Source organism: Phaseolus vulgaris, chromosome 11 (assembly GCF_051622355.1).
Source record: "Phaseolus vulgaris cultivar YP4 chromosome 11, ASM5162235v1, whole genome shotgun sequence".
Classification (NCBI taxonomy): domain Eukaryota; kingdom Viridiplantae; phylum Streptophyta; class Magnoliopsida; order Fabales; family Fabaceae; genus Phaseolus; species Phaseolus vulgaris.
The window spans coordinates 5,777,341-5,802,060 of record NC_143508.1 but is presented as its reverse complement, the minus strand read 5'-3'; the positions used below and the strand labels follow the sequence as shown (position 1 = coordinate 5,802,060).

The window sequence follows — 24,720 nt, the reverse complement described above, 5'->3', positions numbered from 1 at the left end:
ATGTGAGAAATATTTATTTTGTGTGTCTTTAAAATGTCCTACTATTTTAATTGATGGCTCTCTTAACATGAGGTGCAGCTGCAGGAACAGCTAGCGTGATGGCTTAATGCGGCGCTTCTGAATGAGTAGCAGTCCAAGGATGAGGCTGTGACACTTAAACAACCCAATGTCAATGTCATCATCTATTTAGCTTAATTACATGCTATTTGTTAACAAATGTACACATTCTAAAACTAACATCTTACAGTCATTTCCAATTTCTACACTTTTATAGAAATTTTCCATCTCTGTTATATAATTTGTAACTTCCAAAAAAGCACAACCTTTTTATATTTTTTCCAATGATCTTTTTAATGTAAGATCCCATAATATTTAATTTTAAAATGATAAAGCACACAAACTTCATATTATTCATTTACTCTCATTTAATAAATATTACAATATATAACTGAGTATATATAAACAAAACATTATGACATAATAATTCCACAAGTTCTCTCTTAATACATGTGTTTTCTACAGTCATATTTATTATTGTGTGAAAATACAATTATAATATAAACAAAATAGAGAAGTGAGTTAACTTTTAATTAAACGTGTAAAAAATAATACTTTTTATGTAAAATCATATTTTAATGATAACAAAAGCATGTTCATCTCATCAAATAAATATATATATGTCTACATTATGATTAACTGTTTTTATAATATTAGTATTAAATTTGAATTCAGATACTGACTTTTATTATAATATTTGATTAGCTTAACAGTTTATTATATTCAAAATAGATTTTATAAAATATTCTACTAAATTATGATAATTTCTTACACATTAATTACTCTCACTCTTAATTTGATATCAAAATTTTATAGTAACTCTCGTTAATAAATATCTTTGGTGCATTAGATCCTCAAATTTAATATTCACATTATACATTATCAATTCAATAATATTTTTCTGGTTATTACATATATAGGTTACAATTCAATAATATTCACTACTCTAATTATTAATAAAATATCAAAGCATCTTACATCCAATACATGTTAAATTAGATGCATTATTCATCAATCACACAATCTAATATCAAGATTCTTTAATTAAATTATATCATAATTATGAACAACTCACTTAGATTTGTACAATTTTGAACATCGTCTTTATGTCTAAGCCATACAAATATGAAAAGATTAAATTAACTGATTTATTCCTTACTTTCAATGTTTAAATAGAATGTTATTCTATATTACTTAAACAATAAGATTAACGGTAGAGTAGGATTCTTACTAATATCATAAGCATCGAACAATTATTTAACATCACTAATTCTTCATTGCTTTAACAATAAAAGTATAGTTACAAAAATAATTATTTTAATATTTCTATGACTCAAATTTCAAACTATATTTTAAATAACAAATTTTATCATTTAAGTGATAACTACACTCAAGAATAATATTACTTTACACTCAAAAAAAATATTATTTTTGACACTGTTCCAGCAACTAACTCAATACTTAAATAATATTTATAAGATAAACAATAAAGTTAACTTTTATAAATAATTTCCAACTTTCATTCAACAATTCTATAATTGCAGCACCAATTTTATCAACTAAATCATTATATTGTTAACATCTAAGTCAAATCAAAGTAATACAGTTTGTCTGTTTTAAATAATTTTCAATTTTAACAATCTATAATCAACCTCAAATTTAATAAATTATGATTTTTTTTTTTAAAAATAATACCCCAATTTTTAAAAGAGAGAATATGGAGATAGTTGCTTTGAAAGAGTCTATCTACAATGTGATTAACATTAAACACGATAAAATAACATATTGCACAATTCACGAATTTGTAAGAGTGTTACTTTGTCAAATCCGACAAAACTCAGAGAGAAAAAAACATCCTAAGTCATTAGCAATAGTTTTTTACTAGCGGGCTTGTGAATGAACAGGTACAGAATGATGAAAAGTAGGAGAAAAGTCTTTCAAAGACGTGCTATATTTTTTATAATACTTTTATTATTTAATAAGTAAACCATCATTTTATTTTCTTAAATTATAAAAACTTCTTCAAATTGATCATTGTCATTTTATTTATTTTAAAAATGAATTTGAGTGATTCACGTAATTTCAAAAATTAATTTATTAATTAAATTTTTTTGTTTCTTATATATTATTATAATTTATTCTAACTTCAAATTTATTCAATTCGAAATTCTACATCAATTAAAAGTAACAATATTTTATATTATATATATAAATGCAAATTTCATCTTAAAAATTAATTTTATAAAGTTACGCAGGTTATTTATTATTATATTATTTATAAATATATAATGTAAATTTCATTTTAAAAATTAATTTTATATATTTATTATTATATTATTTATAAATATATAATTTTAAATAAAGAAATTTAAGAATAAAATTTACTTTATAAATTAATTTTATTAAATTATATTTAAAATTTATTTTTTAATAAATTTAAATTATACTTGAAGTATTGTACATTTCAAATCTAAAAAAAAAAAAATCGATTACAATTTTCTTATTAAAAATATGTTTCTTGCTAGCACTTCTCTTTATTGAAACTGTTTTAGATAAGAATGGGTTATAATTAATGGAAGGTAGCACATGGGGAAGGAAATTTGGTAGGGCGGCCAAACTCTGTGGGACCCAATAGAGGATGATTGAGTTAAGCTACAGAGAAAAAAAAAAAGTCAAAGTAGTTATTTGAATGAACTGTCAAAGATTTTGTGATTCCTTCTCAGACAATGTGGTACTCAAAATCACATTTAAACTTCTAACACCTTCACCAAACCACAATATCTAAATAATTACAAAAAATCAATCAATATTTTACATCGAAATTAGTAAATATATTAACTTTATATTTTTATTTTATGTGTATTTTTTAAGTTTTGACTGCTGATGTGGTGCTTATACATTAAAATAATATATAAATTTAATTATTTTCTCAATTTTGTTGTGGTAAAAAAACACTAAATATCAAATTTGAACATAAAATTAAAATTACAATCATTTACTCTTCGAAACCAAAGGACTAGTTTATCAAAATCAATTTTCTCTCTTAGTTTTTTAAAATGAATGATTAAGGATTAATTTCTTAGTAAACAAACATTATTGAATGTGACCATGCTTATTTTAGTTAAAAAAAATAGTATTGGATTTTGAATAGAAGGATATTTTTAATATAATTAAAATAAATAAAAATAAATAAGTTTGGTAAAATAAATTGGGGTCCACTTGACTTAAGGAGGGGATGAAATTGAGAGGTACTATAGTACAATACCTAATAATGCCAGGTACACTTCAAGGGTCTCTCCAAATTTTAAACACAATAAATAAATCACTTTTTTTTCATCAAATCAAATAATAACTTATTGATTTAATGATTTTTTTATATAAAATTTAATTTTATTAATGTTATATCAGTTGAAGCTGAAGTTCACATGAGATAAATCAAGTTTTCAAAGACTGATCCAAATGAATTAATTAATATATCACAGTTAAATATTTTATATACTATTTATAACATAAGAAAATAACTATTATTAATAGTTGGTTTGATAGAAGAATAATAAAAAGTATTTGAAGTTCCCTTTTAATATGTATCTATACATAATATGTTGATTCAATTTCATAAACTTTTCCATTGTTATTAACATTTTAGGAAAATATTTTTCATTTAAACTATAATTGGGTATAGTCTTATCTATCTATCTCATACATTTTTAAACTTTAACGAGAAAGGTGTTAAAATATAATTTTAACACTTTTTTAACTCTGCTTCTAATTATTTTTATTTATTTATTTATTTATTTTAATTGGCATGGACATTTCATTTTTATTTAATTATAATATTCTTATTTTTAACTTAATTTTTAATTATCTTTTATATGTTATAACAAGATAAAAGTTGTTTATATAAACTTAATTCAACCTAATTAGATTGATTTGACTTTTTTTCATATTAAAATTTAAAAACTCTTTCTAACATTGTACTAAATCCATTGTTTCCTGTGGAAAAAAGTGCTTAAGGGTTGAATAATTCAAAAACTAAATTCTTAAAAACAAACATCGTTTATGTAGTTGACGATTACTGGGCCGAAAGGGTTTCAAAATTTAAAACTCATGGGATACTTTTTTTTAATTAACCTTTTGTTTAAAAATGAAAATTTAACAAAACGAAATTTAAAATAGGAAAAAGACTAAAAAATGTAAAATTGAAAAAAAAGTCAGAAACTTCAAGGTAAAAGTATAATGTATCTAACTTAATTACGGAAAATTCATTACTAATATCTAAACCTGACTAACCCAACATTAACTCAGATAGTGGATTCAAACTATGACCACTACTATTCCTACCACCTCGTTTAATTGAGGTGCACCTAAATGCTATTTTTTATTTATTAAACCAACCCTAATGCTTTTGGTGAATTAAAGGTATAATATTGAATATAATATACTGCTGGTTAAGGTAAAAAGGAGAGGAAGGAAAAATTTCATATTATGCTGGGAGACATTGATTTTGCTAATTCGAAGTGAAAGGTGTTCTTGCCGGTTGAACTGGGTATTTCTTTCTGTACAAACTTACCCGTCTGCTAGGTCACCCCTTTCTGGTAATCTGCGAACACCTGCAAAAAAGTAAATAAATGGGCGCCCTAGCGGCCGTTTGCACTCCGACGCTCAAGTCAGCTAACAAGAAACACCAAAACTCTGCACCTTCGTATCGAAGCACCGTGAAAGACACTTCTGAAGGTGGTAAAGAACTGTATATTGTGTGTTGTTTTCTGGTCCTGGCAAACAATCCTTCTCTAGTCCCTCGTGCGTAGCCTTAGGGCTCGAGCAAACACCTAGAGTGTGTTCTGGGAAAAATTTGCCAAAGGTCCGATCAAAAACTCTGTTAATGCCACCCTGCATTAAACACGTCTTAAAGTGCATTTAAGGCGCTTTAAGGCGCATTCAACACGTTTCCTTAAAACTTTTAATGGAGACATTTAAAGTGTTTTTAAAGCGTTTGAAACGTTAACTGGAATAAAAACATACCTGATGGGGAATCATTAATGTCCCCTCATTTACTGCCTTTGCTAACTTCTCGCTGACTTGATTACTATCACACGTGGAGGGCCTCACGGCGCCGTATCCCAATCTTAGGGACATTCTGTCGCGTGAGTTCCCCCCTTCTCGAAGTGCCGCTGGCGCAGGGGGTGACATTCTGGGTGCCAACTCATGCTCCTCAGGTTTCAGCCACTCACCCTGGGAGTGTATCTACCTTCCTCTCGCACCATGCACCTGGTTCATCCCTGGGCATGACCCTCTCTTGGGTCGTAACTATCCCAAGTCAGGATACTCCCCACTGGTATTGGAACTATGGCCTTGAAGCCATCTTTCTCTCCCCTCTAACTTAGCTTCTGGCGATTTCGTCCCCTCCACAGTCTTTCCTACCCGTGGATATCGGGGGCGACGCCATCAGTGCCTTATATTGGCGACGCCATCAACGCCTTATCCTGGCGACACCCTTCTACTGTCGACGCCTCATCTTGGCGACGCCACATCCTCCTTCTTCGGGTCCCTCACAGGGTCCTGCCGTATCTTTGACTTTGACTTTAGTCAACGTCCGGGGACGGGACGGTACAAAAGGTGATATAAAATCGATCTATTTCTGGCATCATATCCATAGTTAGTCTCTTCATCATATTTAGAAGCTCCAACTCTATATCAAAATCACGGTCGATATCGTCATTATCATCAATATGGTCATTATCATAAATAAGAAAATCCTTAGGTTTGTTATCCAATAACTTGTTCAGAAATACTATAATGAAAGGAACATATGAGTTTTTCGCAATCTCTTATCAACGATAGAATAAGATCCATTTTGAATCCTATTTAAGGGATTCCTTGATTTGGACTGAAGAAGCAATGCCACTCGATCCTTATCAAACTGACTGCAATCTTTTTTTGTATGTGAGGATCCCACTAGAACGCCTTCTACTTCTAATAGGCTATGAACCTAAACTCTATTAAAAATTATTTTTGGAATCTTACATTATTAGACATACTTTTAATTATAATTAGATGATTAGACAAAAAAAAAAGTTTTCTGAATTGCTTTTTTTTATAAAAAAAGAAGAAGACTGAAACATCCTTATTTTACTGTATCTATTTTTTATTTATGAATTATTTATGTCATTCATATATATATATATATAATACTTGTTATATGATCAAACAATTTACAAAATTATGTTGAGAGAAAACTATTCGTACTGCGTGTGATTATATGCTCCTTGACAATGTTATTCATTGTTTTTATTTAAATAATCAGCATTAATACTATATTTAAAAAAAAAAGCAAAAGTATCTCATTTTCTATTATCATTTTACTCTTTTTTTTTAAATTTTCTTTTCCAAACCTGACATACCATAAATTTATTAAAGTGAGCACGTGGCTATATAGTTCAAGCTCGTGGATATTTTAAATGTTTCACATTCAATTTTGGGCCTCGATTATCATTATGTTTATACAAGGATTAGGGTTTTTCCCCCAATGCACCAATATCTTTTCAGTTAAGGATTAAATCTTTATTAATAGTGTATTCAAGAGAAAAACAAAATTATCTATTATTCATATAAGCATTTTTGTTTTGTTTTAAGAGAGAAAGACAGAAGACATTTGTTTTAGACTATTAGTCAGATTCGGTGCTGCCCATGTTTTTTTATCGTGGGCCTCCGTATTGGGCTTTTTATGGACCCCATAAGGCCCATACTTAAACACTATGTTCGTGCTTTATTTCGTGCAAAAAGATTAAAAAGCAAAACACTCTCCCCTTCTTTTCAAATTTGATTTTGGTAGCTTGATTTTGCCACCACTAAACTAAGAATGTTGTAGAAAAGTGTTCTTTTTCTTCTAAAAAATAAAGTGAAATTTGCTTTAGTTTCATTGTTGACGATAATTCGTTTGAAGAGTATTTGTTACTTCAAGCAATGTCTTTGTTGTAACGTGAAATCTCAGTTCAAACGAATTATTATAATTATTCTTAGCAGTTTAATTGAAAGAGATTTGACAATAAATATAGATTGAACGTGAGTATATGAATGTAAAAGAAGAAAGTAGAATGATTTACAGAAAGAGAAAGTAAAAAAAATGGTTGTAGATGAAATTGAAAGATTTACCGCAAACAGAGTAAGGAGTAATGATGGAGGAAAGAAGGTTACGGTTTTGACTGAAAGTAGATGATGGGATGAAGAATTTTGCCATTAGGAGCGAAGCATGGAATAGGAGTTGCAGTAAAAATAAAAATGGAGACTCGAAGTTCAAGGTGAGGTGTTTAGTGGTGAATAATAGTAAAGGAGAGTTACATTAGATTGAAAGAGATGAGTTATTAAGGAGTTTGTTTGTGAGAGTGTGTTTGAAGTTTGAACGTGAAGCGTTGGATTGGAGGAACAAAAGGTGGATATTGGTTTGAGAGTTTGGAGATGCTGGAGCCTACCCTTTTGCGGGAATCTGTCTGATGCCACAGCCAAGTCAGTCTCAGTAACTGCTCATCACTGACACACATAGCTACCCTTCTCTATCTCTTTCTCTTTCATTGTTTCACTACCTAGCCATTTTGCAAACTCCAACTCAATAAATGTGGGAACAAAGGTGGAATTGAAAACGTGGAGGAATCAATCAAGGTGGCGCAGTCAGGAAAGGGAGGAGAGGTGAGGTGAGGTGGTAGAGAGAAAGTGATGGGTCAGGGGCTGAGTTGCAGAGGGAGCCATGAGCATGGCCTATTTCGTGCTGTGCAGCATGGGGACCTAGACACTGTAGCAGCTTTGTTACACACACACCCTTCTCTCATGAACCACACCACTGTCTATGATCACCACTCCCCTCTTCATATTGCCGCTGCTAATGGCCAGATCCAGGTGCCCCTTTCTCCTTTTTCCATTTCTTCACACGCAATTTCCCAATTGGGTATTCGCTCAAAATTCCCTCCCCGTCTCCTCACCTAAAATACATCTCTCTATGCTTATCTTCTTTTCCTTTTTCTGCTTTTCTGCCAATTGCTGCAGGTTTTATCTTGGCTTTTGGATGGATCTGTGAATCCGGATGCGTTGAATCGCCAAAAGCAGGTAACTTGGCTTCTATTGAATCTGGGATTTTGTTTTTTAAATGCTGCTGTACTAATGTTCATTGGGTTTTGAACGATTCAGACACCGCTTATGTTGGCTGCAATGCACGGGAAGATCGCCTGTGTGGAAAAGCTCCTCGAAGCTGGTGCTAATGTATGGGAAGTTTCAAATTTGAAAAATTTCTTGTGATGCTTTTGTTTTGCCAATAGAATCCCGAGTACTTGTTCTATGACTAGAATGGATATATTTTATTGAAAACGAGTTTAAAAAAATTTCAGGTATTAATGTTTGATGCGTGTTATGGAAGGACCTGCTTGCACTATGCAGCTTACTATGGCCATTCTTCTTGCCTTAAGGCAATTCTCTCTGCTGCTCAATCTAGTCCTGTGGCTGCTTCTTGGTTGGTTCTTTTTTTCCTGATTTGGCACCCCTCCTGATTGATTGATTGATTATGTTGGTTTTTACAAATTTAAAAGAAGAAAGTAATAGAATTGATTGCAGGGGGTTTGCTCGGTTTGTGAATATTAGAGATGGAAGGGGTGCAACACCTTTGCACTTGGCAGCCCGTCAAAGACGGCCTGAATGTGTACATATTCTATTGTACAGTGGAGCTCTTGTTTCTGCTTCAACAGGGAGATATGGGTAAGTGGGGTTTGTGACAGGCTTCAATTTGATGTATTAATTATTCATTTGTTCTGTGGAATAATAAATTGCTATATGCAGCTGTCCTGGGAGCACTCCTCTTCATCTTGCAGCCAAAGGGGGGTCCTTGGATTGCATCAGGGAACTGTTGGCATGGGGTGCAGATCGCCTTCAACGTGATGCCTCTGGGTAAACTACTACTTTTAATCACTGCAATACAAACAAATTGATTCATCTTTCTCTTAATTTCACACTTGTCTTGGTGGGCCCTCGTCTTGTATTAATCCAATTTATTGTTTGAGTTTTCTCTTGATAACCATCCACCAATAATATAACACCAAAAGTAATTATGCAAAAGTCAACGATTCCTAATGCCATGGTATATTGGACTAGTTGGTAGTGGAAAAAACCTTTACTTACTAACTGTGTGTTTCAATTGAGTTCTTCTTCTTATGCCTATGATCCTGGGGAACTTTTCAGTTTAAACTACTTACCCCTCATCTTGCAACATGAGTTATTGATAAAAAATTTATTAGTGATATTTTAGATTATCGTATTAATTTCTGAATTTGCCTTAACACTCTATGTTGTGTTTAAGCAGGCGTATACCTTATGTAGTTGCTCTTAAACATAGACACAACGCATGTGCAGCATTGCTGAATCTTTCGTCTGCTGAGCCTCTTGTATGGCCATCATCTTTGAAGGTGATCAGTGAGCTTAATCCAGACGCCAAAGAATTATTAGAGCAGGCCCTGATGAACGCAAACAGGGAAAGGGAGAAAAACATATTGAAAGGGAGTGATTACTCTCTTCCATCTCCAGCACACTCTGATGGGACAGATGACAACATTTCTGAGGTAATTAGACACCCTTTGAATTCACACTAACTTTTTTGAGTTTGCTATTATTTTTTTACATGCGTCATTGGATTGATTTAGGGAAACATACGTATAGAAGTCTAATTATTTGGATTTTAGTTTTGTAAAATGTAGCAGCATTCTAAATTAATTTTGATATTTCAGGTTAGCGAGACGGAATTATGTTGCATCTGCTTTGAGCAAGTGTGCACAATTGAGGTGCAAGACTGTGGTCACCAGATGTGTGCACAATGCACACTAGCCCTGTGTTGTCACAACAAGCCTAACCCTTCTACTTCTCGTATTGTCCCACCAGTTTGTCCATTCTGCAGAAGCAGCATAGCAAGATTAGTGGTTGTGAAAAAAGAAAGCCTTCATGACATTGATCAAGATGGTGTTGACATTACTTTTTCCAAGCCTAGCAAGTCAAGGAAAACCCGAACCATGAACGAGGGTGGCAGCAGCAGCATCAAGGGATTATCAAGTGTGAACTCATTTGGAAAGATGGGTGGCCGCAGCTCCGGAAAAATTGCTGCTGAAAATGAGTGGGAAGATGATAAACAACAGTGATATGATGCTGTTCTTGGTATGATGTTTGTGCTTATCAAACAAAGAATCATTACTCCTTGGGAAGATATGGTAACAAGTTGCTTGACCAGCAAGGCAAAATAAAAAATATAAATAGTAAAGGAGAAAGGTTTCATTTTATTATCGGAAACTAAGTAAAGTGATTATGATTGAAGTTGAGGTTGGTTGGGTGAAGAAAAGCTGCATGTCATGTTGTAAATTGTAATATTATCATTGTTGTTACTTGAGAAAGAAGAAGCATCGCCAGCATCGATGGTTTTGGGCGTCGTGATTGAAATGAGATTTTTTTTTCTCAAAAAATAGGAGTCTAAGATCATATGAAAATGTAATGTGTATTTGCTTCTGATTTGTTTCTTTTATACCGAAATGGACAATAAAATACAGAAGGGCTTGGTGTTAATTGGTTGGCATGTGATTGTGTCTGCGGAGGCTGAATAATTTAATTGTGCACTCACTGCACAAGAGGAACCTTACATTTAATATAACACAATCCGGACAAGTTCATGTGTCAGGATCACTTGCACCTCATTGGCCTTTTAGATAACAAGTTGAGGGGCAGAATTAGCATCATTGGTGCAATAACTCTGAGCACTGATTAGCATCAACAACTGTGTTCTTCTAATAATTTTTGGACTGAAATAGACACGTACTGGCAGTTAGCAGAAAAGTAGGATGAGAAGTCCTGTCATGCATTCCCTTCACCATAATCAACATCTCAATCCCACCCCAGAGAAAATTATGTGATTGATGAAGAACTATTGGACAAAACTGTTTTAATACCAGTTCAGATCTTAAATACTGGAAGATACTTTTGTGTATGGAGTAAAAATTGATGAGTATATTTGAGTATTAACAAACTTTATATGCCAAATATATGAAACTAAGCTGAATTTAGTATCTTTTCATAATTATGTTACTTCATAGAATAAAGTACAAATAGTTTAATTTAACTGGATACGTCAGATTTTAGCACAGTTATTTTTATGTCTTAAACCTGTGTTATTGATTTGTTCTGAATATACGATGTGTTTTTAAACAATAATTATGTAAGAGTGGTATACTGTAATGTAGACATAAGCATTGGTTTCTGCTAAACTTGCACGAATAACTACAGTAATGGGTGACGATCACATGCACCATTGTTGTTTGGTTGCTTACAATAAGAAAAAGAAATAATTAAGAATCTCGTAATCTTCCCATTTGGATCGAAATCGACGGGGTTGCAAATTCACATGAATGTGAGTGGTGGAAACGTGACAGGTATGACATGAAAACCAATAATACTCAAAAGGGGAGCTGCGATGCGTTGATCGTATACAGCAATCAATATCCAAATTTCCAAAAAGTACGTTCAGCCATCACAAAAGCATAATAATCTAGACTTTTTCAATTTTCACTGTTTTGGAAATTTCTTATAGGATCACTTATTGGAGACAAATATACCTGCTCTTACTTATTGTTTCGTTACATTTATATCAGAAAAAGAAAATTTAATTTTTTAAAACAGTAAGATTTATTTGGTTGTTTTTTTTAATATTTTTCTTGATTTTATTTAGATCTATTATCTTTTGGGTGGATTGGTCCCAGCCTTCAACAGTACGTCATCGTACCAGTAATGACGTCTTACGTAACATATAAATGTTCCAAAATGATGTGATATACTAGGTCATTTGAATTTGTCTTTCTGTCACGGCACATCACACATCGACTTAAAATGTTATGATATTTTATGATATTAATTTTATAAAATTATATTACACTTAAAATTCATTTTTAATAATATTAATATTCAGCATTCTTAACAATATTATTAGTATCCAAGCAACTTTTTTCTATATTCTTTTGGTTTTAAGCTTTTTATCAAAGCAATAAAATTTCTAATATTCTTTCTGCATTAATTGAAACCTTGCCTATCAATGATATATTTATTTTTATTTAAAACAGATATACTTTGAGATCCCTAAAGTCTATACAATGTGATGGTTTTAGGAAAAAATATATATAATAAAAGAAAATTGTAATTAAATAATATAAAAAAGTTATTAAAATAATAGTAGTGTTGATGGTTAAGTGAATCTGGAAAAAAAAGTTGGATAGAAAAGTATAAGATCCGATTATTATATTTGATTCAGAATTTAAATAAGAAGTCTCGTGATTTAAGTAACAATAGAGTGTCAAGTAATAAAATATTTATTTATAAATTATTCTAACAATAGAGTGTCAAGTTTGATTCATTTTTTTCCAATCCATTTTGTTCTATTGTTCTATTACATTTCAATTTTATCACTAATCTAAATAGAGTCTAGGAAAAATTATCAAAAAGTCATGTTTAATACTTAAAACAACTTTAAAACGATGCCAAATTAGAAAAAAAAAATCACTTTAAAGATATTGGTGTTCCAACCTTTAACTTGAAAACTAAAAAGAGAATATTAAAATTTTGGATTTTCCGTTATATTCTTGGCGTTGTTACTTTACTATATTTTTGTTGTTGAATACTATACATCAATTAAAATTAAAATATAATTCACACCTTATAATAAAGTCAGCTAATCTGAAGTGAAACATTAATGTTACTTGTTAATGAAATACTGTAAAAAAGTAAAATATGTATAAAACTAATATTTGAAAAGACTTTATCTTTCCAATTCCTTGATGATAAAAAATAAGGAAAGCCTGTATCATGAACTAGTATGAGAAGAGTGAACGAAAGGAGGGTCATTGTCTTAGATTCTGTAAGATCCCAGAACATTGAACAGCAAACATTAAAAGTCGAAACCTCAGAACTGAGAACTCAGAACTGAGAACCAAACATGGCCTGAGTGAAGCACAAGAAGCTTGTCCACACAAACACATACATTTGCAAGGGAGTCAAACCATGTGTAGCCGTACCCTGATGCCTTGTATTCTCTGCCTGGAAGTGATGGACTGGTGAAATAGTGTCATTCACAACTCATCACTGTTGTTTCTTAATGGTTTCAGCTAATCAATGCAAGCTCATTAACTTGGCAGATAAGGGGGGGTTTTGTTCTTTCTATTTTCATTATAATCTATTCTTTCTAGTGCATCAAATTGACCAATGGATGGAGGATTGTTTCCAGCATCAGGAATACTACTACTACTATTTCAGTACAGAGATAATATGAATCATAATTAAGTGTCCTACACAATTCACTCCATTAAAATGCTAAAGCATGTAAAATCTGAGCTTCTTTGTTTTGTTTGTTAATCATAATATCTAGGAGTAGGTTGGAATTTTTCTAATTTGACTTAAGCTTGTTGTTTTTCTTCTAGCTAGGAAGCAACAAAGATTCATATATAGATAAGAGGAGTACTAAGTTTGATGAATTTCAATTATCATGGTTTTTAAATATGATGTTAGATTTTGTGTGCAATTGAAAGATGATGTTAATTTCAATTATTGTGGTTTTTAAATATGATGTTAGATTTTGTGTGGAATTGAAAGATAATGTTAAGATTTAGTTTTGATCGATATAGAATGTTGATTTAAGTTTAAAAGTTTTAAAATAGAAATAATGATTTTGGTTGAATTAGATTGAAACTATTGAATTGAAATGTATAACTCTAGTTGATAAAGTATGAGATATTTAATGGTAACTCTTTTGAATTTCTTCTTAAAGAATATGTCACTTAAGTGATATTATTTATTGAAATTTATGAGAAAAATTATGTTTATAGGACAAATTTTACGTGCATTAGATATGTATGGAGAAAAGATAAAAAATATATTGTTTTTTTATGATCTTTATGGGTGTGGTTGATGGTGAGATATCTTTGAAGATATTGGTCTATTGAGTGTTGATTATTAAGTATTAGATTTATTAAGAAAAAAAATCTTAAATTCATTGTTAATTTCATCAAGTTGATTAAAAAATTATGAGATAACGAGAAAATATATTTATAAAAAGTGAAGTGCTAATCTGTGTTGGAAGGTCCTTAAAATCATTATTTCAAAAATCAAAAGCATGAGTGTTAAAAAAAACATTAATGTTTGAAATTTTAGATGTGATTGCAAATTTGATTAATTTGAGTAATATATTAATATACATGTAATTAATATTGTTTAATTTTATAATATTAGTTAATCCTTAATTATATATATATATATATATATATATATATATATATATATACACGGAAGTATAAAATAATGCAGGTGTTAAGAGAAACACTAAAAACGTTTAGAAGATAATTATGTATATAAAAATAATTTATATGTGTAAATGTTTCCTTAGTACAATACATATGATTTTGTAGATATACATATTTTAAAATTTTAGAATGTTATAATAGTAGGGTGTTACAACTATCTTAATATATATTTTTAATTTCAATAATATTATATTAATGGAATAATTTTCATATTATGTTTTTTATTTAACTATGGTGAATACAAAAATTATTTTTATTTTTTTATCAGTTTAACATCGTTTTATTGCATTTTTTTTTTTCAAAGTGTTCATATTTGAAATTAAAAAATCATCAATGTTTTTTACTAAAAATATATTACATGTACTAATTGATAAGTATATAGGACGGATAAGGCGTGAGGTGAAAAAGGAAGGAAAGAAGGAGAAATAAATTGAAAATTTTTATTTGAATATATTTTCTAAAAACTTATTTCGTTCAATTGATATTTTAAAAGTTGTAGGTTAAATTTCTTAACCTTTTGACAACAGTCCGTTGCTAACCCATAAACTAAAAGTTGATAAATTGAAGAAAAGAAGTAAAATATGAAAGAAATATATCCTTTGTTGTATGTGTGAGATATAAGTAAATATCATTTATTTATTTATTATTTTAACTTTAAGAAAATATCAACTATTTTACTCCACTTTTAATTCATTTATATGTGATTTTCTTCATTTCAAAATAAGAAGAGTTAATAAAAAACACTTAATACTTATTTATTAAATTAAAGTTATATATTTATATATTTATTTATTTTATAATTGTTACATAAAAAGTTTACTAAGTAAAAAAAACTAATAATGAGTAAACAAGAGTGGCCAAAATTTATGCCAATGAAAATTAGAGTGGTTTCGCGAGCAATTAAGTTTTTAGACAATTAAATTGGTATATAAACAATTTAATTATATAATTTAAATTCTAGTAATTATTATGATTGAAAATTAATTACATTAAATAATAAGATTGTATCCTTTTGTGAAGAGAGTGATGTAAAAGGGTGAATAAACTATAATACATCTGGACATAATTAATTATGTAGATAACGTAATCAATTATACACCTGCGTCATTAATATAATTTCTTTTCACAATAAATGGAACAATCTTATTACCTTTAATATAAAATCATAAATAAACATTCAGATAATTTAGTTCTTGGATAAGGATTCGAACTCCGTGTCCTTTAATTTTTTATTTTTTTTTTGAGAAAAAAATAGAAAAATTTAGATAATTAAAATCTGTTTTTTCTTATATTCTTATTTAATATTTTCTTGAATTGAGAAAAAGAATATATTTTAAAACTTGTCTAAATTGGACAAATTGTACTTATTATATTCTACTTCAGTTTATAAACTGTTAGACTCAAATCGTACTTAAATTATATTTTACATGCATGATTTATTTAATTTTAAAATAAAATAAAAAATTACTCATTTCAATAAATATCAAATGAAAGTATACTATTTAAGAAAAAACCTTAAAATTTATTTTTACACCTTTAAAGGCAAAATTATAATCTACAAACTTTGATCTCTTTCCTCTTCATGAGTGAGGCCACAAGAAACACCTACCTTCTCTTACTTTTCTTCCACTCAACAATCATAGCAAATTTATACATTCAAACATCCACTTTCCATGCATCACCTTCCTCATTAACTTTGAATGTATTTCAAAAATATGTAATTAAAAAACAAGAATCTACACAAGAGATAGAAGATTTTCTTTTCTCCTTAAAGATCCATTTGGCTGAAAATTTTACATTAGAAAAAAAATAAATCCATTAAAGCTTGCCTCATATTTGGGTGGTTGTAACTTATTTTAAAATGTATTATTATTCATTTAAGGACTTCATATTTCTCAACAGATCTTTTTTTCTTGATCACATGTGTAAATATCAAGATTTTTATCCAATATAACAAACACACTACGTTATACTTTAACATTACATTCCATATTTCTTTCTCTCTTTTTATAAATTTGGGGCAAATTACTTTTTATTTATTTTAGTTATATGGTCCAAAACTTTTAAGACCACCTTCCTATTTTTTTTCCACTTTTGATGAGGAAATAAAGAAGAAATTGTTGTGGTAGTACTTGTTGAGAAGAGAGATTAAGTAAGAACTTTTAAAAATATTTGTTCTCCTGAAACATAATTATTAGCATCAAACATGCACTAGAGCTTTGTTACAGTAGATTCCTCCAGAAAATAATTAATTGGAAACTCTATTGTATGTCCTAAGAAGATGTTAAATGAATCACAGAAGCATAAAAGCATAAATTTGCGTTAATGGTCAAATTAAAAAGACGAAAAATGAAGGCATATTCTGTTCTAGTCATGTCAGTGTATCACATGACTTTTCTGAGTAATCGCTGCGTGCGGAGACAGAAAACAGGATCATTGGTACTGCTGTTCTGAAACCACAGACGCAGGCGCAGGTATATACCAAAACCTCAAAACAAAACAATAAAATAAATAAAAAAGTAGTGATCCTTTTCACCGACCTGTGTGTGTCTAGTTTGATGAATAATCAAATGGAAGATGTTGTTGGGGAACCAGAAAGTAACGTGATGAGTGATGTTGACCACAATCTCTGTTCCATTTTCTTCTCAATCCTCACATTCAGTGGCTCTAACCCCAGAGCACATCATCCATCCTTCAACCCATAACATCAATCAATAGATTGATTGAAGAAAACGAAAAAGGGTTTCAGAAAGCTCCAACCTTGTAGCGGACACCAGATGAAATGAATTGTATTTGTAAGAAACAATGGATATAGTGATTCACGCAGACCAGACCCACAACCTTTTCAATTATTGTGGGTGAAATAGAAAGGGGAAAAAAAATGGATATGATATAATAGAGCGATGACTTGAGGTGAAAATCCCAAAATTGAAGGCAGGTAAAAGAGTACCTGCGGATCCATGTTTGGCTCTGTTTTTCTCATATTGCTTTTCAAAATTATGTTCGAGTGAGAAGGGCACCTCAGTGTCAGATTCCATCATAGGAATCGTCATTTTCTCTTATATTTCTGCAGGGGACCCAAAGTTTGATTATCACAGCGGTCAAAAGGGTGACTTCATTTTATATTCACTGGTCTGGGAAAGAAACTATACCAAGAAGAAAGAGGATCTGTTAAAATAAGTTTCATAATTCAGAAAATGTCAAGCGAAGGAAGAAAGATGGTGACCGATTAAGAATTAAGAACCATGATTGTTGTATTTCTATGAAGTTTGATCATGACTACAATATATGAATCATTGTACTTTTTTAAGTTATTTTCAGAGCCTTACATTACATGTGACCTATGATTTTGTATAAGGTAGATAAAAAATATTGTGTTGTGTATAAATTAATTATAAAATATATAAGATTATATTATAACAATTATATAAATAAGTGATATATATTTTTTAATTTCTAAACTACTTTTTATAAACAAAATTATATTAATATGTTATCTCGAGGAATTTAAAGTTAGACTAATAAAAAAAATAATAATAATATATGAACAAAATTTATCTTATATAATAGTAATTATAAATTCTAGATAAAATTTGAATTCGAGCTTCCACAATTTTATTAATAACATTAATAAAAATAATAATATTATTTATAAAATATTGATTTATAGTTAGTTTGAATTACTTATACTCGTATGCATATGATTCATTTATAAATTTAATTCGTTATTTATACTTTATACATAAACAAATGTATATGCAAATAATTGGCTGAACTTAAAGAGTGCAACAGTAGTTCATTTTATCATCTTTCAGGATAAATGTGTATAGGTAATGTATATATTCATTTCTTTTTACAATACTAGCAGTCTTAATAGTAGGGTGAGAATGGGGGTAGTCTACTTCACATATGTCCGATCTGCATTTAGTTTACAAAATGTGATTTAGTTTACAAAATGTGAGTTAAAGTAGTCCATCTCACGTAAACACATAAAAAAGATGTGGGTTGATTTTATTAGTTTAAATATATATATATATATAATATTTTTTTAAATTAATAAAAAATAAATTTTTAAATTTAAATTTTGAATATTTTTTTATTAAATTATTTTTTTTTCTTATTTAGATGAATTAAATAAATTGTCTTACAATATTATTTTCACGATACATATCTAATATGTTATGATTTTCAATGAATCGTATTAATAAATTGATTAATAAATTATTTCATTAAATATATATACATTTTTATGATAATACATGTACACACATGATTATTATTCTAATTTGAAAAAAAATAAAATATATATATATATATATATATATATATATATAAAATAATAATACTATATTTACATTTTATTATAAAAAAATAAAGGTCTAACTAGTGCATTTAGCATCTGATGACTATTGAAATCTAAACAATTTATGCATTTCAAAAAAACCAAAAAACATTATTAAATATGAAAAATCCATTATCGAATTTTGTAGATGTGTTATGAATTAGGGATTGATGGTAGTTTCTTCCTACACTTTCATGTCTTTCTTCTTGCACCCGGTACTTCAAAAAATACTCAAACTACCCTTTGACATTTTTCAGTGAATGTTTTTTCTTTAATTCCAAAATATAGAATTCATATACTTTTCGGATTATAGATTATGGAAGTTAAAATTTGTGTTTTGAACTATACACTATTTCAGATGGTACAATCTTGAATTCAAATTTGTATTCCATATTGTAAAATTTAAAATGAATAATTTTAGAATTTTTTAGAATATAAGACTGCAAGAAGAAATTATGGAGGTGCAAAAATAAATTTCTAAATTATATAAATTTTACAGGCTGCAGGAACAAGCTAGTGAATTAAAACCGACCCTGTGTTTTTTCTTAGTGGACCATGAGATCCCACTTTATCAACCCTACTTTTTAACCATTTGTTAGTAATAGTATATATATAATTATTATTTAAGTGGGTGTTATAAACATATTGATAATCAATATTATTAAGCAATTAATTGATAATTATTCATTTAATTTATTAAAATATTATTAACTATTATATTATAAATGAATTGTCATTTAGTTATACATGTAACAATAGTTGTAAAAATATAAATATTCTATATATATATATATATATATAGAATTCAGCATGAATAAAACACAAGCAAAACCGAGAGGTGTTTGTTGGGTTCGTTTGAAAGAGTCCATCTCTATCAATCACCAAACATTGATCTTGGGCATTGGGCCGAAGAAATTTGGGCTTCTCTGAGTTGCGTGCTGTCTCTTTCTTCCTACACCTCCATACGTGTTCTTCTGTCACCCCATATAAAACGTGAAAATACATTTTTATTCTTCTTGTACCACTTTTATAGAGTAAATTCCGGATTATGTAATCTGAATATGTATTTGAAAAAAGACTTTCGGATTACATAATCTAGAAGCTAAAAAAGACATCCGGATTATGTAATCCAGAAACTAATCATCTATCTAAAAAAGACTTTTGGATTATGTAATTTGGAAGCTAATTACGAATTTAAAAAAAGTCTTTTGAATTACGTAATCCAGAATATTATGGAGGAATATTTTTGAAAATACGAAAATTTATGAAGATGGAAGAAGAAGAAATGGAGGTAAAAGAAGAAACATTCTTGTGTGCAATATACAGTTGTATTAGTTTTTGGCAGTAAACTTCTTAACAAATGTTGAGAAAAAATTGTATTTCATTAAATAATTTTATTTTATTTATGAAAAGTAATTTTGAATATTATAAAAGTATTCATATTAGGCTACGCATTAGTAAAAAAATCTCATGCTATATTTGTATCAAGATTCAAAAAGTGAGTTATATATAATTTATATGCATTTAATTACTATCAAAGTTAGAAAAAATTGATTTTATTAGAGTGGTTGAAAAGTACAATTAATAATCAGTACCTAATTTTTTTACCCGGTTCAATCTTTATGGTTCAAATCAAGCTTAGAATAAACACATTTTTGTAATAAAAAAAACTTATATAACTTTTTCTTATCCCAATTTCTGTTTTCAATGGACATAGTGTGACCACGACAATTTTCATTTTTTGTTATTTCGCAGTTAAAGATAAGTCTGTTTCTTGCACAGTTTCGTTAAACATGGTCGGAAAATAATAATAGATTAGGCACTTTAATTAAATATGAAAAGGTAATGAATTAAAAAAAGATACAAAGGTATAAATTAAATTAGGAACTCCATGCGACATACTTTAATTGAGGTTTTAGCGAAAAATTGTTCTATTTTAACTGTCAATTAAAAATATCAGTAAAATATTATGGCTATCCTTCTATATTTTTTTTTCTTTATCTCCTTCACAAATATGGTTATTGTGTAATACCCACACAAAAAAGATGTGATGATGAATATGAAACACAATTTAGGTTTTCTATTTTTTCGGTTCTAAAATAGGTTTGAGAGGTAAGGAACATTTAATCGAAAATTGATGCCCATAAAAAGAGTGTGTGACTGTGAAGAATGGAATTAAAGCCAAATTTGGGGCATGCGATGAAAAGCAGGGGAAGAGTGGGCCACATATGAAGTGTCACCGCATGTTTGATTTGGCGAAGAGGCAATAAAACAAAAGCTTTATAGACGGAGGAGCCACAGATCGAAGTGGACACGTGTCGTGTGGCAATTGAGTTGCGGAAATGGAAGGGACGGTGGTGATGCGTTACGGGTTTGTGGTGTGGGAGGGTGAAATCCGGGCTTTAAAAGCGCAAGTTCTCAGAGGGCATTACTTCCCTTCATAATTCAGTTTTGAACCCAAAGAGCGGGTCGCTGAGATCGGAGAATCCTTTCTTCCAAACGCCATCTCCATCTCCGTCTTCAGGTCACTCTCTCTTCTCTTTCATTCGCCGTTTACATTTGACTATCATCGTTATCTCGCATTATGCTTCTGTTTGCCTTGTTCACCGTTTCTGATGCTAGTTATTGTGGAATTCTGACTCGTATGCTCTTAGGATTATGCAATCTGTGTTCCGATTATGGAATTATTAGGATTTGTTGAGTTTCTTAGAGTAAGACCGCGTAACATAACCTGTTTGATAAGATCGCAATCTGCAAGTGTCAGAAATGGTTGTCTGATTGTGTTTAGGCAAGTTTCGTTAAAATCAGATCGAAAAATTAGCTGCTGATGAAGTTGCGGATTCTTGTAATCCGCTGGAAATTGCAGACAAATACAGCTGATGTTGCTGCATTGTCATGCACACTCGCAAGTTGATTTTAAAAATCTTGAATCTAATATGAAGATTCGAGTATTATGTTCTCTTCTTTGAATAAAATTAAATAAAATATTTAATAGTATTTGTAGAGAATTTAATTGTGATATGCAGTTAATGTGTATATTTTTAGTGTGAATAAGTAAAGTATTATTTACCATAAAAATGATTGTAATGATTCTCAACTCTGTTGAACTCTAGTTAAATTGAATATGGAAAAAAGTTATTTAAAGTATAAGGTCTAGTTTTTTAAGGAAACTTCTCATTAAACATTTTCAGAAAAGAATGGAATTAGTTTCTGTTTAAAAAATAATCTGACATATTTAGAACTGCACCTCTTGCAATTCAATCACCAACCGTAGGGTGTATCTAGATTCTTGGGAGATTTAAATATAAAAAATTTCGGATCACCCTGTGAAGTAAAGATATCAAACAAGAGAATGATTCCCGTGATTTAGGCCTCTTTAGGTTATATCATAAATTCTGCAAACGTTTTGTTGTAGCTAAGAGCTCAGGATCATCGTAGCCGATATTGCATGTGTAACATTTGTTTAGATTGTGTATGTGAAATGCCCTTGTTCTCAACGTGCTGAGCGGCTTTTTTTTTTTTTTTTTTCTCAGATCTTAAAATAGAAAATGGCAGATGGTGAGGATATTCAGCCACTCGTCTGCGATAATGGGACAGGAATGGTCAAAGTAAGATTCCTTGATGGTTATATTTCCAATTTTTTTTTCCTAAAGTGATTGGATTTACTAGTATTTTTGCTTTCTGTTTTTTGCATAAATGAGAATGGTACCTTTCACTCTCTATTGATTTACTGTGAGTCTACTGTATTCCAATGTTCTAGGCTGGATTTGCTGGGGATGATGCTCCAAGGGCCGTGTTTCCCAGCATTGTTGGTCGTCCCCGTCACACTGGAGTGATGGTTGGCATGGGCCAAAAAGATGCATATGTTGGGGATGAAGCTCAGTCCAAGAGAGGTATATTAACTCTTAAATATCCCATTGAGCACGGTATTGTGAGTAACTGGGATGACATGGAGAAGATCTGGCATCACACCTTCTACAATGAACTCCGTGTTGCTCCCGAGGAGCACCCAGTTCTGCTCACCGAGGCACCTCTCAACCCAAAAGCTAACCGTGAGAAAATGACCCAAATTATGTTTGAGACCTTCAATACCCCTGCCATGTATGTTGCCATCCAGGCTGTTCTATCCTTGTATGCCAGTGGCCGTACAACTGGTTAGTCACTTCTTCAAGAAAAATATTCTGTTCCATGTTTTAGCTATTCTCTAAAATTGTTAAGCTGGTTATTTTAAACCTTCAATGCTCTGAGAAGGCCCTTTTTGTTCTCCCTGTGACAATGTCATGCTTATGTTGTGGTGGAAGACTCTTTCTTCCTAAGCTGACTAGAAGTAGTAGAGCTGATTTATGAGGTTGTCTAACTTGGCTGTTCTTCATGCTTGTTGAATAAACTTGTGCAGGTATCGTTCTAGACTCTGGAGATGGTGTCAGCCATACTGTCCCCATTTATGAGGGCTATGCTCTTCCACATGCCATCCTCCGTCTTGACTTGGCAGGACGCGATCTCACTGATGCCTTGATGAAAATCCTTACAGAAAGAGGTTATTCCTTCACTACCACCGCTGAGCGTGAAATCGTAAGGGATGTAAAGGAAAAGCTGGCTTATATTGCCCTTGATTATGAGCAAGAGCTTGAAACATCAAAAACTAGCTCTTCTGTTGAGAAGAGCTATGAGTTGCCTGATGGACAGGTTATCACCATTGGGGCTGAGCGTTTCCGATGCCCAGAAGTTCTCTTCCAACCATCCATGATTGGAATGGAAGCTGCTGGCATTCATGAGACCACTTACAATTCGATCATGAAATGTGACGTTGATATTAGGAAGGACTTGTATGGCAACATCGTTCTCAGTGGTGGTTCTACCATGTTCCCTGGTATTGCGGACAGAATGAGCAAGGAAATCTCAGCTTTGGCCCCTAGTAGCATGAAGATTAAGGTGGTTGCTCCACCTGAGAGAAAGTACAGTGTCTGGATTGGTGGCTCTATCTTGGCTTCTCTCAGCACTTTCCAACAGGTAAAGAATTATTTAAAGACTACCAGTTATTTTAATTGAAATTGCGTAATGTGGCGATACTAATATAATGACATGATGTTTGAAATGCAGATGTGGATTGCAAAGTCTGAGTATGATGAGGCTGGTCCTTCAATTGTACACAGGAAATGCTTCTAGATGCTCCTTGGTGGGGTCGGCGATAGAAAATACGGCCTCCTCGTTTTATATTATAAAATTTTGGGTTGTTAAATCAGTTTACTGGGTTGATGGCGGAGTAAATTCTTTGATTTGATATTTTTTTATCATTGGCAGTTGTTGAACGGTTCATCTTTTTTCAAACGCCTCTCACCTTATACTTTGTTCTACATGATAAGGAATGGGTCCCTCAATATAACCGTTACTTTCATACCTTAATTATTATATGGGCTAACAAACTAAAACCTACAAATATGAATATGGCCTAAGACAATTTACACCACAACATACATTTTTTATCATTCAAATTTATCCAACGCATTAAATTCGAGGATGAAATATTTTTTATTTATTTTTAGAGAATTTATTATATTGGTTTTTGCACGCTTTTAATAAGAATTTAAAACACTTTACTCAATTCAATATATAAATATCTTTATTAAAAAAATATAAGAATTTCAAGTAAAAGATAAATTAATTGTAAAATTAAAATTGTTTAATTTAAAAGTTGAGTCACTTATAATCGAAAAAAAAAATACTTAGATCATTAGGGCTCGTTCATTGGACGCATAAGATAAAAGCATATGTGATATGCTAAAATAAGAATATGGTATGATAAAAATAAGATAATATAAAATCATATCAAATATGTCATACACAAAAAATTAAGTTTAAATGCTAGTTTTTTTAATTAACATTTCATATAATTTTTTAAAAGTTGACTTTTACTTCAACTTTATTTTTATGAATTATGAAAATTATTATAAATAAATAAAACTT

General features: G+C 30.3%; 2 protein-coding genes across 2 annotated transcripts; both read left to right on the top strand.

Annotated features, from left to right (window-relative positions):
• Positions 1-6,878: 6,878 nt before the first annotated feature.
• LOC137824493 (putative E3 ubiquitin-protein ligase XBAT31) lies at positions 6,879-10,641 on the top strand. The gene is made up of 8 exons (XM_068630155.2): positions 6,879-7,947; positions 8,095-8,154; positions 8,236-8,307; positions 8,433-8,554; positions 8,656-8,796; positions 8,878-8,985; positions 9,398-9,653; positions 9,819-10,641. Exons 1-8 carry the CDS (start codon positions 7,768-7,770, stop codon positions 10,221-10,223), a joined length of 1,344 nt encoding a protein of 447 aa, XP_068486256.1. The 5' UTR covers positions 6,879-7,767; the 3' UTR covers positions 10,224-10,641.
• Positions 10,642-21,055: 10,414 nt separating this feature from the next.
• On the top strand, positions 21,056-24,110 carry LOC137810997 (actin). Its single transcript, XM_068612537.2, has 5 exons — positions 21,056-21,280; positions 22,290-22,364; positions 22,517-22,910; positions 23,153-23,766; positions 23,857-24,110. The coding sequence occupies exons 2-5, from the start codon at positions 22,305-22,307 to the stop codon at positions 23,920-23,922; spliced, it is 1,134 nt and encodes a 377-aa protein (XP_068468638.1). The 5' UTR covers positions 21,056-21,280; positions 22,290-22,304; the 3' UTR covers positions 23,923-24,110.
• The last annotated feature ends 610 nt before the right edge of the window (positions 24,111-24,720 follow it).

What these genes read in the sequence shown, in the direction of transcription:
- LOC137810997 (XM_068612537.2), top strand. Translation starts at nt 22,305, where the DNA reads ATGGCAGATGGTGAGGATATTCAGCCACTCGTCTGCGATAATGGGACA. An exon ending in ATGGGACAGGAATGGTCAAA is followed by an intron (nt 22,365 to 22,516) that starts GTAAGATTCCTT and finishes CCAATGTTCTAG; the next exon opens with GCTGGATTTGCTGGGGATGA. An exon ending in TGCCAGTGGCCGTACAACTG is followed by an intron (nt 22,911 to 23,152) that starts GTTAGTCACTTC and finishes AAACTTGTGCAG; the next exon opens with GTATCGTTCTAGACTCTGGA.
- LOC137824493 (XM_068630155.2), top strand. Translation starts at nt 7,768, where the DNA reads ATGGGTCAGGGGCTGAGTTGCAGAGGGAGCCATGAGCATGGCCTATTT. An exon ending in CTGCTAATGGCCAGATCCAG is followed by an intron (nt 7,948 to 8,094) that starts GTGCCCCTTTCT and finishes CAATTGCTGCAG; the next exon opens with GTTTTATCTTGGCTTTTGGA. An exon ending in AGTCCTGTGGCTGCTTCTTG is followed by an intron (nt 8,555 to 8,655) that starts GTTGGTTCTTTT and finishes AATTGATTGCAG; the next exon opens with GGGGTTTGCTCGGTTTGTGA.